Source organism: Zootoca vivipara, chromosome 8, assembly GCF_963506605.1.
Source record: "Zootoca vivipara chromosome 8, rZooViv1.1, whole genome shotgun sequence".
In the NCBI taxonomy this organism is placed as follows: domain Eukaryota; kingdom Metazoa; phylum Chordata; class Lepidosauria; order Squamata; family Lacertidae; genus Zootoca; species Zootoca vivipara.
This window is the reverse complement of record NC_083283.1, coordinates 52595743-52613312: the sequence shown is the minus strand read 5'-3', so window position 1 is coordinate 52613312 and position 17570 is coordinate 52595743. Positions and strand designations below refer to the sequence as shown.

Genomic DNA, 17570 nt, shown 5'->3' with positions numbered 1-17570 from the left:
AGTGAGTAAAAGACCATTACATAATCGTGTGGCATTATTACCACTGAGTTAGATAGGGCACTGTAGGAAGTGTGTTTAGCTTTATAATCATAGTCTTCACCAGGGTCATAGTGTGTGGGGTGCCAGGAGGGCTGGGCAAACTAGGCACCCCCAGCGTGGCCCGATGCTCCTCTGTGCCCACAAAGGGCTGCATTGGCCAGCTGGGCTCCTCTCTGCATGACTGTGCAGGCGGCTCAGCGGGCCCTGCTTTGCTTTGGTGGGGGTTGGGTCACTTCAGCAGAGAGGGCTGGGCTGATGCCTGCTGCCCAGAGTGCGCCCACCCCAGTGGCCTACAACTGACGCTGTGCTGCTGGTCTTCACCTATAGTTGTACCATCTAAAAGCTTTCTGAATCAGATCCATGATGCTTATATTCCAGTTTGATGCAGTTAGGCATATGTAAACCCATTGGTTTTATTTATTTTTGTTAAAAGATTAGTTTCTGAGTGGCAGCTTTTAAGGTCAAACCAAGCTGCTGTTGCTCATGAAGAAAGATAAAAATCGGTTTGTGGGGGTTGGGGTTGGGAAGGGGGAAACAGTATGTGAGTGACAGATGTATGGAAATGAAGAACAGATATGTATGTCTTGTGGTCCGGAGTAGAGGATCAACTGAAAGTTTCTGTGCAGTACCATTACCAAATGTATTGTATTTGCCTCTCTTGATTTGTTTGTTTAAAGGTTTAAAGTCTTAGAATTGTAGAGTTGGAAGTAATCCCAAGGGTCTTGCCCCATGCACTGCAGGAACCACAACTAAAGAATCCCTGACAAATGGCCATCTAAAACTTCCCATGAAGGAGAGCAGAGTCCCCTACCTTCTTAACACGTTTTGGGAGTAAAGACTTGGGAAGCTGGCTTCTGTGCTGAACTTACTGGGGATAACCAATGCATCTGATTTAAAGTATCAGCTGAACTTCTGAAACTTCTTCCATTTTCATTTCATTTTTTTGAACAGGTCATCAGCTGGCTGAAATTAGAGAACGTGCTCTTAGAAATATTTTGTGTAAATTGGATCACAACCTGGTTACATATGATGACTTGGTTCAAGAAAAATTCCTGTTTCTCAGTCTTCTGGAGTGGTTCAACTTTCCTGTAGTACCAATGAAAGAAGAGGTTCTGAATTTAGTGAGCAACCTGGTGAAGGTACAGTTATCTGTGTTGTTACCTGTTCCTGAAAACGGCAAACCATCTATCGTCCATATCCATGCTGAAAAGTACTTGCATGTTATCCCACTTAATGTAAAGCTACTTTGGCATTAAAAGAACATTGGAAACCAAAATGATATGCCATGATGTATTTCTTTGGAAAGGTGACTTGAATGAGATGCTCAGTACATGGTTATCTTCTAAATACAGCTCCTTCTGAGATCCTCTGCTATGCATATGAAGCTAAATGATTGTTGCACACCACCCAAATCTCTGAGCGGTGCAAGATTCCAGGGGTTTGAGGCCCTTAGCCAGGGTTCGTGTTTCCTTTGGAATGAGGAACAGTGGCAACTGTGGTGTCTTTATGATATATGATTTATTTGCACATATATACAACTGCACTAACACTCCAAGAGGTTCTTGTTTCTCCCATAGCTATAGCCTTGGATTCCAACAGAAATCAGGCATGGCTCTGTCTTCCAGCTGCCCAGCCTATACCCTTGCTTCTGCCTTCTAGCTCACATACACAACTCAACTCTCAACTCTGGCCTTTGTCTTTCTACCTACCAGGGATTTGAGGGTGTAGTGCCCACCCATTTGCTCTCTAACATGGAACCATTTGCTTTGTTAGCTTAACAACCCATACCTAGGCCATTACCTCACCAGCAAGTTAGCCTGGCCATTCCAGAATTTTGAATCCGTGCTGGGTCCAGGAATTAGAAGCATATGAAACTAATTATCTTTTGTATGCTGTCTCAGACGGGCTTTTTCTTGCAAGGCACATTTATATAAATAAAAGCTGGGAGAATTTGCCATTTCGTTTTTTAATTTCGTATCATCTTTCTAATTTTAGCACCCATCTGCTGTGGAACAATTGGTTGGGATTGGGGCAGTAGAGTTTTTCACCCAACTTCGTCCAAATGTGGATCCAAACCTGCAGGCTGTGATTGATGGGATTTTGGATGGGCTATTTGTGTTGCCTTCAGAAATCTCTGCTGATTATCAGGAAGTGTCTTATCAAACGCCCTTGCCAGCAGTGACTAATATAGGTAAGTTGCACCGTTATACACAGCATTTTGCAAAGTGTGGGCCTTGTATTGAAAATATCAAGTTATTTAGCCCAGATGCTAAACCTTTGTTAATGGTATCTGTGTTTGTGACTGCTGATCCTTTCAGTGATTTTCAGAGAGAGAATCGGCGATTTGAAAGTGTAAATCTTCAAAAATGAAAATACTAGAAGGAAGCAGATCTACTTTTAAAAAAGAAAAAATGACTATATGATCCATAGAGTTAAAAAAAAAGCTATTTAATACAGTTAATGCTGCTACTTACTATGGTTTTATATTTCTAAGTATTGTCAGAAGAAGCTAATGCTGGATACTTCGATCAAGGGGGAAATAATTTGCAAGAGATAGGAATACCACCAAAACAGCTAGCTGGTAGGTAACTTTATAACAATAAAGTAAACATACTGGTATGTTGGATAGTTTTCTAGACTTGCTAGTGTGGTTGAGCACCACTGAGAAGGAATGAAGTTCCAACATTGTTTACAAAGATGCTTTTAATTTTTGTTTTATTGGTTTTTTTAAGTAGATAAACCCACCTGCATTGCGGTTATGGCAGTGGAAGCCTTGGACACCAGTTAGATGAACTGATACATCATGGAATGTTCATGAACATTCAGAGCAAATGGGGGAACAAAGTTTTCAGTTGGGTGAAGGAAGGGGAAAAGACGTATTTATTTTAAAGACTTTATGTTTTCTTCAGCAGGCTCCCAGAGCACCTTATAGAGCCATTTAAAAAAAGTTCTGTCCTTGGCTTCCAATCTAAAGAGAAAACACACAAGAAATAGGGTTGCCAGACTCAATAGAGGACAGGACTTCTGTGCCTTTAATTGCCCTGCTCTCTTTTGAGTGTGGAAACCTTAAAGAGAAACCAGCAGACCCTTTGCTTGGAAATTAAACAAAGGGTCTGCTGGTTTCTCTTTAAGGTTTCCAGACTCAAAAGAGAGCAGGGCAATTAAAGGCACAGAAGTCCTGTCCTCTATTGAGTCTGACAACCTTAGCAAGAAAAGTAGATTGGAAGTCAGGAGAAAATAAGGAAATTTGGGTGCAAGGACTTCTCATGTCCATACTAATAGCATAGCTGTTGCCAGGTGACAATTGATAAAAGGAAGGAACCTGTTTCCTTGGCAAATTGTCAGTCTGGCTATGATTAAAACCTTTAATCCAGGAGGAGTGGAACTTCAACTATTGATTTGAATTTATTAACAACTTAGAAGTAAGTTTTATACCAGTTTTGGGATTTTATGCGATCAAAAGGAAGTGCTTAGATACCAGCCCTAATTGCCAGGTGGAACCATTAGCTACAGTATTCTTTTTTAAAAAAATATAACCTTGGTTCAAAATTGTTTCATCGAAAATGTACCAGTTTGTCTTTTTTGGTAGGTTTCTGTTAATAATCTGGGGCTTTTGAGTAGATAGCGCAATCCACCTAACTTTTAGATTTCATCCCTAGCTTCCCCCCCTCTAGTTGACATTTAGAAAATGGCTCCAGGGCAAAGCAAAGCAAACAAAACTCTAGCTTCAAGGATGGCGTTGAGATATATTTCTTACCATTTAAGCCTTTGAAAATTAGTGTTGGGCATTGTAGGTTTCACACAATGAAAAAGGTATACAGGTATTGGGATGGGGAAACAGGATAAGAGTCATCCGCTATAGGGAGTGCTTATCAGTTTCTACAATGGAAACACTGAATGGTATCTGTTTGCTCTGTGTTTCAGTATATGGCACACAGTAAAAATAGCCTTTCTTCCATCCTCAGTGAAACACGGAGTGAAATCCTTGAAATTTTCTACATTTCCATGGTTATCCCTGACCACAACAGATAGGCATGTTCTTTCATCAAGTGAAAGGTATGTGAAATTAATTGTAGCTTTGTTGTGTTCTATGACAGGGAATAAAATCATTTAATTTCACTGCACACAGGTAGTGTAGTGACAATAGAGGTTTATTTATTTAAAAGTTGCTACGTTGCTTCTTTAAAGTGCAAGATCTATAAGAATTGTGGCAGTTTTCTTTGGTTCTGGAGCCGTGCATGGCGTTATTAGTGAAAGCGCTACCTCTTTGCCTCCTGTTGCCCACCCAGCGTGTGTGTGTTGTTTTAAAAAATATGTTTCCTAGAGCCTTGGTGATAGGGTGGAATATAATCAAATCAGGTATAAAATTATGCCACTGATGGAGTATAAAGAGTTGATTACTATAGCTTTGTAAAGCAAGTTCCCAGTAAAAGTTCAAATGTACTTTACAGCTCACTGAGAAGCAAAAATCACAGTTTAATTTGGAATACCTGTGAGCTTCTACAAGATGTCATCATGCAAGACTTTCCTGCTGAGATATTTCTTCAGAGACCAAAGATTGTTCAGGTTAGAAATGCTTTTAACTAAAATATTTCTTTTAGAAGTGTTAGCAATTTTTGGTTTGCCTTGCTTGCATATATGTTTAGGCCCAAGTTCTAATATTGGATCACTTTTGTTTACCTCAGAGTCTTCTGTCGCTAACAACACTGGCTTTCGGAAGAGATGGACAACACCGTTTAGCCTTACAAGCTGTCTTATGTCTGCAGCAATTATGTACCTTCTTAAGAAACAGACTGAACTTCCATAGAGATCCAAGTTTTGTCTCGAGTGAAACTGGTTTGTATCTCTCTCCCCCACTCTCTCTCTTTCATTTCATTGATGAATTGCTTCCCATAAAGCTTCCTGAAACAATTGAATAATAAACAAATCAACAATAAAAACACATATTAAAGGAATGCCAACTTCAGCACAGTTCAGCACAGATTCATACTGGACTAAAAATCCCCACTTCGTCAGAAAAGGATAGGCAACAAAAAGATATAGCTAAATCAGGATAAATTGACTCTTGATTAGACATTGGCCAAATACTTTGTTTCTCTCCCCCCTCTACCCGTTATACAATTTTTGCTATAACTGTAAATTATTTATCTAATTGCATTCTTGTTTGTTTGTTTGCATTTTTAACCCCATACTTCCTCCAAATGTATCATAGCAGTTTTACGGACAAGCACTTCACAACTCATAAAGCAGTTAAGTTACCATTAGATGCCACTCAGGTTTCTTCTGCCACAATGTTGCACACTTCTTTTGTGTGTGTGTGTTTTTGTTTTCATGTTTTTATCTTCCAAGTATTGAGATACATTGTGCAATACATTTCTGAATTAGCAAGAATTATATCATCATAACAATAAATCAAATGTGGTGGTGAGAAAACATGGCAATAAACAAGTTGAGATATCGGATGATTCCGTGATTATCTTACACTGTCCCAAACAATATGTATAGCTGAATGCTTACTGGTATCCAACTACACCAATATATAACATGCTTCATTTATCTGTTTGCTGGAGATGGCTATTCAGTCCACATTGCTAATACCAGGCAGGGTGAACATGAAGGAAGAGAAAGCACAGGTGGTCACGATTTAGACTTGCCTTGCTTATTTTATTATTATTTATTAAATTTATATTCCTCCTTTCATCTGAGGATCACAGGGTGGTTACAGTATAAAAATACAAAACATAATAACAAACAAAAAATGCAAAACATAATAACAAACAAAACAATAACCCCTCCCTGGTATTATTTCTGCTTCCTGCAGCTAAGAAGCCTGTTCTTCCTTAGATATTTTTCATATTTACCTGAGTTTTGTTTGAAACAACAGTGTTTTTTTCCTGGGAATCAAAGTATTTACCGACAGGAAGTTGGTAAGAGATTCAGACTCCCAAGAGATAGTGTATCCAACTAGTGCTGGCACACAATTGCAGTGGCACAAAGATGCAGCAGAGTATAGAGAGTTGTTGAGGCAAATAGTGCAAAAATAATTAATTCAATTCTGCTTGCCTCACATAGGATGTTAAAATAGCTGTTGATGTGTAAATTGGCAGATCCACAGCTCAAGCCATCACATGATTGTGCTGCCTGTCTCTGCCTTACCAGTTTTTAGGTTCACCACATGAGCTTGAATACAGAAGGAATACATCTGAAGACAAATATTTGATCAAAGTTCACTGCATAATTCTTTAAAGCAAGTCTTTTTAAAAGTTTTTAAAAAAACATTTCCATTGCTTTAAATAAGAATTATTCTAGATAATTTTTTAGTAGCAAAAATAGCAGTCTTTCCAATGTTTGTCTGAAGTGCATTCTGAATGTTGACCTAAATCCTGGCTTATATTCAATTGTATTCTACTGGATAGAAAACATTGTAAATTTCTTGAATTGCTGTCCATCTTATTTGTTATGTGCTTGCTGCACACAAAAGCCTAATTGTCATTAATGTCATATAAGGTACCGTTTCCCAGAATTCCTCAGTGTCTTACGGCCAAGAAGCTAGAAGATCCCTTCATTCTCAGAATGCGTCCCCTGGAAGTAGTAGTCCTCGACCTTCCGTGATAGGACGTACAGTTCAGCGTCCCAGAGGTGATGGTCAAGATTGGGATGCAGTATCTTCAAGGTTGGCCAGTAACATTATTGTTGTATACCATATACTTGTCACCTTTTTCAGTTGGTAGCCTCTGTTTGTTTGTTTGTTTGTTTCAAATTAAAGATTGGAGCTTCTGTACTTTAAATGTGTGTTACTAGCATCATGCATTATAGAACCATGCTCGAAACTTTGAAATCTACTATTCCAGTCTAGAAATCTTTACAAATGTCGGACTGCAGTGTAAGCAATGGCCATTACTTCCTGTATGTGACAGCAGTGCATAGGCAAAGGGGCGCAGATATAGAGCCGTCTTCTTAGAACTGATGGAGAAAACCACATGTTCAAGATCCCCATACATGCAGGGTTAACACAATAATAGGTTGAGGGTCATGCATGCTGAATGAACCACATAATTCAGTGCATTTCTTTTTGTTTACTGCTATTGTGAATGAATGAATGAATGAATGAATGAATGAATGAATGAATGCCTGCCAACTGGCATGGGCTTCCCAAAGTGGCTGGAGTCTTGGAACTGATAGTTGCTAAGTCACCTGGAGGCTGCTCAGTGCTCCTGTGTGAAGCAGGTCTTCATCAAGAATGAAAATAACTGCATAGCTAATTAGCAGGTAGAAGAAAACGTGTCTCTTTTCAGAGACTTAGTCAAGAAGCAATGCAACTCTGAATGTCCCAAATTATCTTGGCAGACAGTATGCAAAATGGTAGTATTTGGAATTGCGGTGTTCCTTTTTAAATATGAAGAATAAATGTTCACTGTACTCCTGTTCCAAAAAAGTAATACACATCAGGCTCTGTAAACCAGCAAAGAGATGCAGCGCCATCTTGCTAGCTTACTATTAAAAATAGCCTCGTGATTGTACCTTCGGCTTCTTGTATTCACCCTCTTCTAACTGAAGGCTGCAGTATTGTGATAGCTTGGCCTAGTTTTCTGGTAATTTCCACCCAAGTTATGCAGTGATTATAGAAGCAACGTGGGCAAGGTTTTTCACCAAAAGTAGGAGAAGCTGAGTAAAAGGAACACGCTGCCTATGTTGTGCATCACCGTGGTGCATTGAGAAGACTGTGCTACTGGTATGTTGGGGTTGGGATGCGGATTGAGAAGGTAGAAGAAGGTGCCACCAGACATCCAAAAGTGGTCCTCCAGTTACAGCATTTTCCATGCAACATTTCCTATGCAGCTTGCTTTTTGCTACTTGCAAATCGTAGGATAGGATGTATCGTGTATCAATAAGGTTGTTTGTTTGCTTTTTGCAGTGGAAGCAGTTCTCATGCTAATGTGAATTCCAGAGTTCACTCACCTTTGGATATGGGCCATATTGACCTGCCGGAACTGGAGAATGAGGATACTTTAGAGTTACAGTTCCAACAGCTTAGCCTTCCTCAGTTCTGTGTAGCCATTTTGGAATATGCTGTGCCTCTTCTAAGAACAGGTAATTCTTTTAAAAAAAGGAATTCTGGGATTATAATAGGCCAGGAGTTCTATAGCTGAAGCTTCTATTCATTCAAAATGTTAAGATATATATATATATGCACGCTAATGAAACTCAAAATAATTGGTATGCATGAAACGAGGATACTCAGCAAAAGGCTTTTGAACGTATTTACCTGCTGTGAATCTCTGTGCATTCTGTGGGCTCTTGCTAGGAATCCGAGCAACTTAGATTTTATTAATGTGTCCAGCAGCCATCATGAAAGCAAACTTCTTTTGAAATCAATTTCTGTGTTTGCTTCCGACCTCACCTCTGCTTTACACTCATTTTATAGCTTTGAGCAACTCGCTTATCTCCATCTAGTTGAGTGATCTTTCCACTATAACCAAATAAATGCCAGACAAGAGCGAGTGACTTCACCAAGGTCACTAAGTGAGTTTGCTAAGCAAGTAGCAGGAAAAGTTTTCAGCAGGGAACAAAAGGTTGAAACAGGAGGTGCCTGCTGTATCTCTATTGGCAGAGTATTCCATAAGACTAGGTCAATGACACTAAATTTTGGGCTGGTGTCAAATGACCTTTCCTAACTTTGGGGACAACCAACAACCAACATCTGGCAGATGGTCACAATGATCAAGCTGGGATATAAGGGTTTAGGTGGTGCCTAAGGTACCTTAGACCTCAGTTGTTTAGGGCTTTGTAAATTAATACAAGTACCTTGAACCTGGCTCAGTAGATGGGAAACCAAGTGCAGGTGTTTTAACAATGATATTGCATGGACTGCAAGTGCAGAAGGCTGAGGAGTGCTACTGTCTCAGTCCAGTGCTGGACATAGCCTTAAAGCTCAGAAGATAATATGGTGCTTCTGATACCCATCCCACTGAGTTGTTCCAGGAGGACACCACGGTCAATAGTATCAAAAGCTGTGGAGAGAGCAAGCAGAAGTAACAGGGTCACACTCTCCTGTCTCTTGCGTTATATAGGCTATCCATCAGGGTTTTCATGGCTAATTCAGTTCTGAAACCAAGTGTTAACCCAGATTGTAGTGGATCTAGATAACCAAATTAATTAATAGAAATTCCTTACTCTAATATCCTTCTCTGATACCTTACCTTTACCTGTGTAAATTCTCAGGTAGTAAGAAAGTGACCATGCACGTTCTGGAGTGTCTTGCTGAGGACCTGCTGCTTATTTCTGATGCTGTGTCTGAAGATGTTTGGGAAGACAACAGTCTCTTTGGGCTGGAACTTGTGAGTATCTCAGACGTCTGTGTCTTGGATTTGTGAGTCTCCCTTTGTAGAAATGGCTTAGAAACCTGCATTTCCTTTATATCTGTTTCTAGTCCATTTCATGCCAAGAATTTAAAATGGGCCGTGTATACATATATTTTTAAGAAGTTATAACCGCCCCCCTCCCATTTTGGCTAGTAACATAATAATTTGACAAATCCCTAGAAGTCCAAAATAGCTGAACATTATTAAAGCAGAAATTCATCAAATAATTTGTGTAAGAATGCTCTGCTTGAATCAAACATATAAACTTGTTTTTGAGAAGCAGATAACATAGGGGCTTGCTGGACTTTTATGGAAAGAAGGATTTTTCACAGTGGGGGTGCCACCCCACCCTTGAGGGAGCCCTGCTGTAGCAGGTCTTACTTTTCCAGAAAAAGTTATATGGAGACAGCAGAGACACAAAATTTCAGAACATTTTGAAACCATGCAAGAAAAAAATGGAAATTTTGTGGAAAACTGAAGGCAGCAGAAACAGATTTTTTTTTTGGGGGGGAGGAGAAGTCCTTGGGGGAGAGGAGACACAGGATTCCTCCCATCCCCCCCAATGAGGAACCACATCCCTATGTGCAACAGACTTCTCCAATAAATTGTAACAGTTGAGGAGACTAAAATAACTTTATACTGTATTTCTAATGAGCTATAGGGAACCATCTTACAGCATGAGGACAGGCTGAAAAAGTCTTTAAAAGGATGAGAGCACATGTGTGAAATTCACTGGATGCCATTTATCTTGTTGTAAGAGTATCTCCTGTAATGACTGAGTACATCCCTGTCCTATACTGTTCATAAATATTGACCTTGATGAACTTCCTTTTAATTTGCAGAAGGAAAAACTGCTTGGAGTCCTAGATACCCTGGGTGAAACCATGTCCTACCACAAAAATAATGCGAATTCAGAGCAGCCTGAGCTTGTGATCATCCACCACAGAATGGCATATGTTAGTGTTTCACTTTTCACCATTCGACTACTGCAATCACTTATCCCTGTGGAGAAGGTGAGACTCTTCACTACATGAAAGACTACTTTAAAAAAAAATAGCTTAATTGGGTAGAAAGTACTTTTCAAGGTTTATATGGTCCTTCAGATTAAATAAAGATCTATTACAAATACACAATACATATTAAGAAAATCAGTGGGGAATGTGGTATAGTTATTCTTTTGAGTGATGTGCACTATAACTTCACTTGGGGCAAAAAATGAAAGCACCTAATTTGAACTTTAATTCTTGCTTTATTCCCTAATGACAAGTGTCCAGTCTGCTACAGTCAGTACCAGACATCTGATAATTTGTATGTGCGAGTGTGTTTGCCTGCATCTGAAAAAAGTGGAAAATGTGCTCCATAAATATTTCCTTGTAGACAAGATTAATTTTAAAAGGTTAAAATGCATTCCTGGAAGCAGGTGGTTTAAGTTTGATCATATCAATAGGTAAAATTTCATTAGCGATAACCAAATAATATGTTCTCCCTAGTTCCTAAAAGCATTTATGCAAAAAATTAGCTTATACTATTGTTTTATATGTGGGTCTTTTTGACATGGGATCAGCAGGTGCTTGGTGATTTTATTCAGTACAGGGAGGTGACTGAAGAGTTCAGTTTTTTTTTTGGGGGGGGAATCCTTATTACATTGGTTAACTATCAAAGGACTGTGCTGTTCATGCAGATTATGAATGCATGAAGCTGGGATAAAACATTAGCACCCCGCTGTGTCTTAAAGTATTTGGTGTTGGAGCATTATAAAGGAACAGTAAATCTTAAAATGTGGATTAGGTGTGCTGTCTGCCATCTGGTGGTTAAAGAAAATAACGTAGCTTAGCCTACATCCCAGTTAATCCAGATGTGCTTTAGGGCTGATGCACACAATATGTATCCTGCACAGAGAGAATTTTTATGTACATAAAATATCATGTGAATCAGGTCTTAGTTCTATTTACACCCATCCTGATGGGGGATGGGGCAGACCTTCTCTTTTAATTTTGTTGCTTCTTGATAATGGTAAGGGGCAATAAATGCATAGCTGTAGCTGCAAAAGCACAGCAAAAATCTGGCTTTACATTGTGTGGATCCAGCTGCTGTAAAGCTAGCCAATGTGGTGCCCTCAGATCTGGTGGACTGCGATTACTGTTGATCCTCAGGGATCATGGGAACTGTAGTTAAGAACATCTGGAAGGGAATGCTGCTGCAATATTTATTTATTTTTTGAAGTAAGAAAGGTCTTATTCGGAACTATTGTGTGTGCACTCTCCCCTTTTTAGAGGGGAAGTTCAGTACTTAGGATACCATCGCTTAACAGTTCCCGCTGCACCAGAATGTGTAGAATCTGATACCCTCAGATTAATGACCTGAAAAGAAGTAATCAAGGAGGTGGAGTAATGCATGCTAGGTCCAGAATTTGAAAAGCCTTAAATTCTTCACAGAAGCTCACTGATAGTGCCATGTGTTATGTTGGTGAACTTCTATTATTAAGAGACTAGTATCATGAAGCCCGTTAAATTAACGGGTGCTAGAATTAATTAGCGGGTTCCCCCTCCCGGTGACTCACCCACCGCCACCACCTCAGCCCCTCACTCAGTCCCTTCCCCGCCCCAGCCAGCTGCCTCCTCAGCTTCCTCTCTCCCTCCCCATTTCCCACCCTCTTTTTTCTACTCCTCTTCTCTCTCTCTCTCTCTCTCTCTCTCTCTCTCTCTCTCTCTCTCTCTCCTCACTGGTCCCAGTTGCAGCAGCCCTTCCAACCCCCCCCCCCCCCAAATCCACACACACTTCCAAGGACTAATTCCCCCTTCCCCCACAGGTGCGCCCACCCGCCCACTCTCCTGCTTTCGCCCCTCAGTAATGGCTAAACGATCCTTCAGACCAGCAGCCGCATCACTCGCGGCTAGCGCTCTCTCTCTCTCTATCCACACCCACCTACCCTCCCTTTCCCTTTCGCTGGCACACCCCTGCCTCCTCTCCTTCCCCTCTAACGGAGAAGAAATCAGGAGGAAAGAGAGAGATCCTTCCGTAGCGCAACAGAGGTCCAAGTCCCAACGGTCCAACAGAGGTCCAAGTCCCAGAGCTTCAAGTCCCAATGGCTGTCCGTGGGGCACATGTGCAGTAACGCAATCCCATGGACACAGGGACTGGACGCAGAGACACTTGCACTTTATTATATAGGATGGGCTGCCAAATTTCGTGCAGTTTCTGTATGGTTTTAGGGCAGGCATCCCCAAACTGCGGCCCTCCAGATGTTTTGGCCTACAACTCCCATGATCCCTAGCTAAGAGGACCAGTAGTCAGGGATGATGGGAATTGTAGTCCAAAACATCTGGAGGGCCGAAGTTTGGGGATGCCCGTTTTAGGGGTTGTTCCCTGTGCAGTGCATTTTGAACTCAAAATACACCGCCTTATCTAACTCGGAGATTGCAACTGTAACCTCATATAGGATTTCGCCTTGGCCAGTTGATCACTTTTCAGCATCGTTATTTAGTTCAAATTCTATAGGTACCACCTCATGACCACACACATCGCTTTGAATAAAAATGTTAGCTTAGCACACCTGCAGATAAATGTTCTTTTTTTTGAGGGAAAGGTTTGTGTTAAAAATTATTTACAAATGGTCAATACATAACATAGTAAAAATAATACCTAATATTTGTACTTATTTTCAAATAGACTCTAAGTCTGTTCTGTCCTCCCTTTCTTAAGGCTGACAGTGTTTTACCAGAGAGTTTACTAGCGGCTTTATTTGACCTTTCCGTGGACATGCCTTTCTCCTTGGAATACCCAAGTGTTCATGACTCTGTCATAGCTTATTTGGAACAAATGAATTCAGAAAACTACAGTATCTATAAACAAGCTGCAGAGGCTGCCTATTCTGTTGAGTGTACTTGTAACTTTATGGCAGAAGTCCACAAGGAGGTAGGAAACATTGAATTCAGTGATCCAAGTGGGGGATTTTATTCTAGTTGATTTTCATATATGTGGTGGTGGTGGTGTCCTTTTAAATAGCTTTTTGGTATATTTAAATTGGTTTGATATATGCAAATGTTTTGTCTGTTCTTATATATGCAGTTGCTCTGTGTTTTTATGGTATTGTAAATCACCTCAGGATGCCTCATGGGAAGTGACCCATAAATGAAATAATAATAATAATAATAATAATAACAATAAATAATTTGTTCTTGACCATTTATATACCACTTAATTATAATGATCTCATAAGCAGTGTACGAGTAACTTGGTTCAACCCAACCCCCCTCCAGTCAAAACTATAAAATCAGAATGTAGGTTTTAAAAGTCTCAGTTGCCACCAGCAGGGAGACAGCCTGTCTTACCTCAGCTGGAAGGGAGTTAAATTGGGCCCACAGTACTGAATGCCAAGCTCCTGGGGGATGCAAGCCGTGCATCCGAACCATGGGGAACTACAAATAGTGACTTTCCTTAAGACCTCAGTGATTCGGCAGTGTAAACTGTGTAATGGGGTGACAGCCTTTGTTGAAGATTTATTTCATCAGTGTTCCAGAATAAGGGCAAGAGGGTGAAGGTCTACGTTTTACCATTCTGAGTTCTTTTCATCCTTGGGTAGTGGGGTGTGTGAGGAAGTGTCTTTTGGAGGAGAGAGAGGACAGCTTGGCCTGACTGGTGCATGGGTAAAAATGTCATCAAGTTGTTTTAATCTTATATATGCTTGTTACATCTCAAGAGCTAGCCCTGTTCACAATAGGGTTAGTTTCTAAGATGTAACAAGATAATGACAAGAATGGGTATGTCAGTTTTTTGTGTTTTGCAGATTATATTACGGTATTTACTTTTGCCATCACCATCCAAAGCACTTCCTTGTCTCTACTGTAGGCTACTGTTCCCTCTGCGTGGGAAAAAAAAATCACGTTGTACTCATGAGCAACCTTAGAAGTTCTCTTAGCTGTGTTGACATAGATGATTTTCCCATAGTGCCACACACTCTGCCATAGAATGAGTTGCACTAAGGTTTTTGGAGGTATTTTGAGAGAGCCATCTGTTGCCCTATGATATTTCAGCAGTATACCCCTCTTGGATTGTAAGACTTAGCGAAATCACACTGCAATGTGGGCAGGCTTAGGTATGCTTGATCTGTCCTTGGTCCTACTTGCCAATAAAATTCACTCTTGTGTTATTTAAGTGTATTACATGGTGGTATTAATGGGTCTGCTGTAGACTGGTTCTGGGTGTACGTGTTGCATTTTTGATGGCTACCATTCCTAGTTGCATCCATTGTAATTAGCAAATGATTACTTGTTTGAAAGATAATGCTTGTTCATTAACCCTTAAGTGAGCTGTTTCAGTATTTTATTTTTTAATTTTAAATTCTGTGATTCATATGTACTCTCTTGTAGGGAGAAATACTTCTTGATCTACTGGAGATGGTAGAACAGGCCCTAAAAAGTCTCCCATATCATCAACACTTCCCTCTACTTCAGGAATTCCTCAGCATTTGCTCAGACATGTAAGCATTTGGTAACTTAACTTGCAAGAAAGCCCCATGTCATGATGCTGGAGAGAAGAGTACAGGGCTATTTTCAAAAAGTATGGGGCTATACTTAAATTGTTAAGCTGTCTGTCTGTCTGTCTGTCTGTCTGTCTGTCTGTCTGTCTGTCTTAAATTTAGCCAATAGTAAATGCTGGCTTATAACACAATCCTATACACTTCTATCTGGGAGTAAGATTGCAATCCTGTCCTCTTAGGTAAGCATGTATAGGATTGCAATCCTGTCTTATGTAGTGCCATATATACACAAGGATGATTTGCAGGGCAGTACATGTGAAGAAGGAGGCTCCTGCTCAAGGATCCCGCCATCCCTTAAGGATGTTGGTTAAAGGGCACCCTTTAAATTGTATAAAGCAGTAGCAGCCTGTATGGTAGGGCAGAGTTGCAGAGCTGTGCTCCCAACACTGTACCACTGTCCCCATATTGACACAGGAAAGTGCACTGTAGCATATGTTTCTTCAGAAATCAGTCACATCCTCACCATACATTTAAAGTAATGGCTTCACCCAAGGAACCTTGAAAGCTCTACTTTTGTTAAGGGTTGTTGAGGTAGAAAGTTATTAGCAGGCCCCTCACAGCATTACAGTTCCCAGTGCCCTTAGAAACTACAGTTCTTAGGATTCTTTGGGAGACGCCAGGGCCATTAAAGCAGCATGACTGCTTTAAAAGTATGGTGTGGAGGTGGCCAAAGTCGACAGCCTAACAATTAACCACACAGCTACAAAAGATGAGGAAATAACTGAATTAGTTGTAAGCTCCCGGGTGCCTTGGCTAGGGGGAATCTGCACCCCAAGGCTTAACGAATTGGCTGCCCATGTCTCAGAGCAATTAATTTCTCTTTGTGTTGAATTATTTCTGTTTGTAGCTGGAAGTCTGCCCAAGCTAGCCCGTTGCTGCAGGCAGAGAGTCAGAAGGTTCTCCTCCATCTGTTGTCCCATCCTCTGCCGAATATACGAGCTGAAGCCTATCGCTATTGCCTCAAAACTGTTCAGGTTAGCATTTAAAATGGCTTGCAATTTACTTCCAAGCTAAAGAAAGATTTCTCTCCCCCCCCCCCTACCATTTAGTAATCTCGTAGGAACAGTCCGTTTCAAAAGCTGCCTTAGTCGTGTTGGGCTGAAAACCCAGCGTTTTGCTGTATGATGTTAAGCTTGCTTGGCATGAATTATGCCTGAGCACGTCCAGATTTTGCTGAGTTTCACAGAGGAGAGGGATGTGTCTACACGATTTCTTTGTCTCTATTCCCTGTCCACCTGCTAAATCATACTTTATTATAGTTCTTCTCATTTGGTGTGTATATAAAAAGCTGCTCGCTTAAGGCAGATAAACAGAGCCAACAGCCCAGCCCTTAGCATCCATTTTAGTTAATGGTGTCATTATTATCTTGCTGGAAAATAGCTTGACTGTTTGTGCATAGCTTCAATATTGTCAAGACAATACTTAGGTGTCTTTTATGTATTCTTTCTAGGAATGTTTAGGGATTCATAATGCCACTAAACCTGTTTCTTCAGTCAGCTTTGGAATACATTTCCTGCTTCATCCAAAAGTTCTCTATGAAATCTGTAGTTTTGGCCTTCAAGACTCCCATCATGAGGTACTACATTTTGTTCATCTTATCATTTGTGAGTTAATCAGTATTTTGAGAGGTAGCCTATCACCATAGGACTTTCTAAACGTCCAAAGTGTTTTCTTTGATTCAGTAGAATTTACCTCAGAATGTTTCAACAGAGTCATAAGAATGGTGGGGAATTTGGAGAAGTCCTTGGTTTTTTTTTAAATGCCACTAAGTTTCGTGTAGCCCAAGGATGTCATCATAACAAAAGTCTCCTCCCATTCAGGAGACTTGGATTCTGGGAAATGGGGCGTTGGCACGTGGCCCTTCTTTTCTTCATAGTCTCTCTTAACTGTCCTTGCTGTTTCACTGAAGCTAATATGTAACCATGCTTTCTGGACTTTTGGAGACTCCCTGTCGGGTGCTTACGCTTTATGTTGCATTTCAAAAACAACACACAACTGCTTGTAGCAGCACTGTGTTGTTTCAGGCAGAGGAAATGTTCTATTATGACAGCTACTGTATATAGAGAATAAGATGGTGTGTTGGAAGGAACAGCTGTAACAAGTTTGCAAGGCACTACTAGAATAAAACCTCTCATATCTTTGTTTTGACAGTGTAGTTGCTAGTGTCTGTAAAGGTGTTCAGAGCACTGTCAGGTCATAGATAATTTTCAGTGGGTGGTATTCAAGTAAGTTTTACGTTGAGTAGACGCATTAAAATAAACGAACATTAGTTATGTTCATTAATTTCAATAGGTTAACTCTTGAATAATACAGACTTGAATACCACCCAGTATTTTCAACAATGTGGACAAGATGCAGTCCATCCTATGTGGAAGTGGTCTAGGCACTCAGGTAGACTGGTGTGGGAAAGTACATTCGTTGTCACGCATCTGGGGCTCGGCTATATTATTCTATATCTTGAGTTGTGGCAGGAGACACAGTCAATGTCTACCATCATACTGTTGGGTTTCTGAGCCTCCAGGGAAGGGTTCCAAAACCTTTCCAAGCTTGTTCTTCATTTTGAATGTGAGAAACGTTCAGATCCGAGATTTCTTACCAGAGATTCGTTACCAGGTTTGTTGACATGTACT

General features: G+C 40.5%; 1 protein-coding gene across 2 annotated transcripts in view; it reads left to right on the top strand.

Annotated features, from left to right (window-relative positions):
• Positions 1–17570, top strand: part of RTTN (rotatin) — a 116748-nt gene that overhangs the window by 22806 nt on the left and 76372 nt on the right. For both annotated transcript variants that reach the window (XM_035124661.2, XM_060277923.1), the window contains 14 exons: positions 991–1178; positions 2035–2230; positions 2534–2620; positions 4005–4095; positions 4491–4605; positions 4725–4875; positions 6547–6712; positions 7955–8130; positions 9262–9377; positions 10244–10414; positions 13104–13316; positions 14771–14880; positions 15788–15914; positions 16391–16516. In XM_035124661.2, coding sequence (XP_034980552.1) covers positions 991–1178; positions 2035–2230; positions 2534–2620; positions 4005–4095; positions 4491–4605; positions 4725–4875; positions 6547–6712; positions 7955–8130; positions 9262–9377; positions 10244–10414; positions 13104–13316; positions 14771–14880; positions 15788–15914; positions 16391–16516 — 2033 coding nt within the window. The remainder of the gene's footprint in view (positions 1–990; positions 1179–2034; positions 2231–2533; positions 2621–4004; positions 4096–4490; positions 4606–4724; positions 4876–6546; positions 6713–7954; positions 8131–9261; positions 9378–10243; positions 10415–13103; positions 13317–14770; positions 14881–15787; positions 15915–16390; positions 16517–17570) is intronic.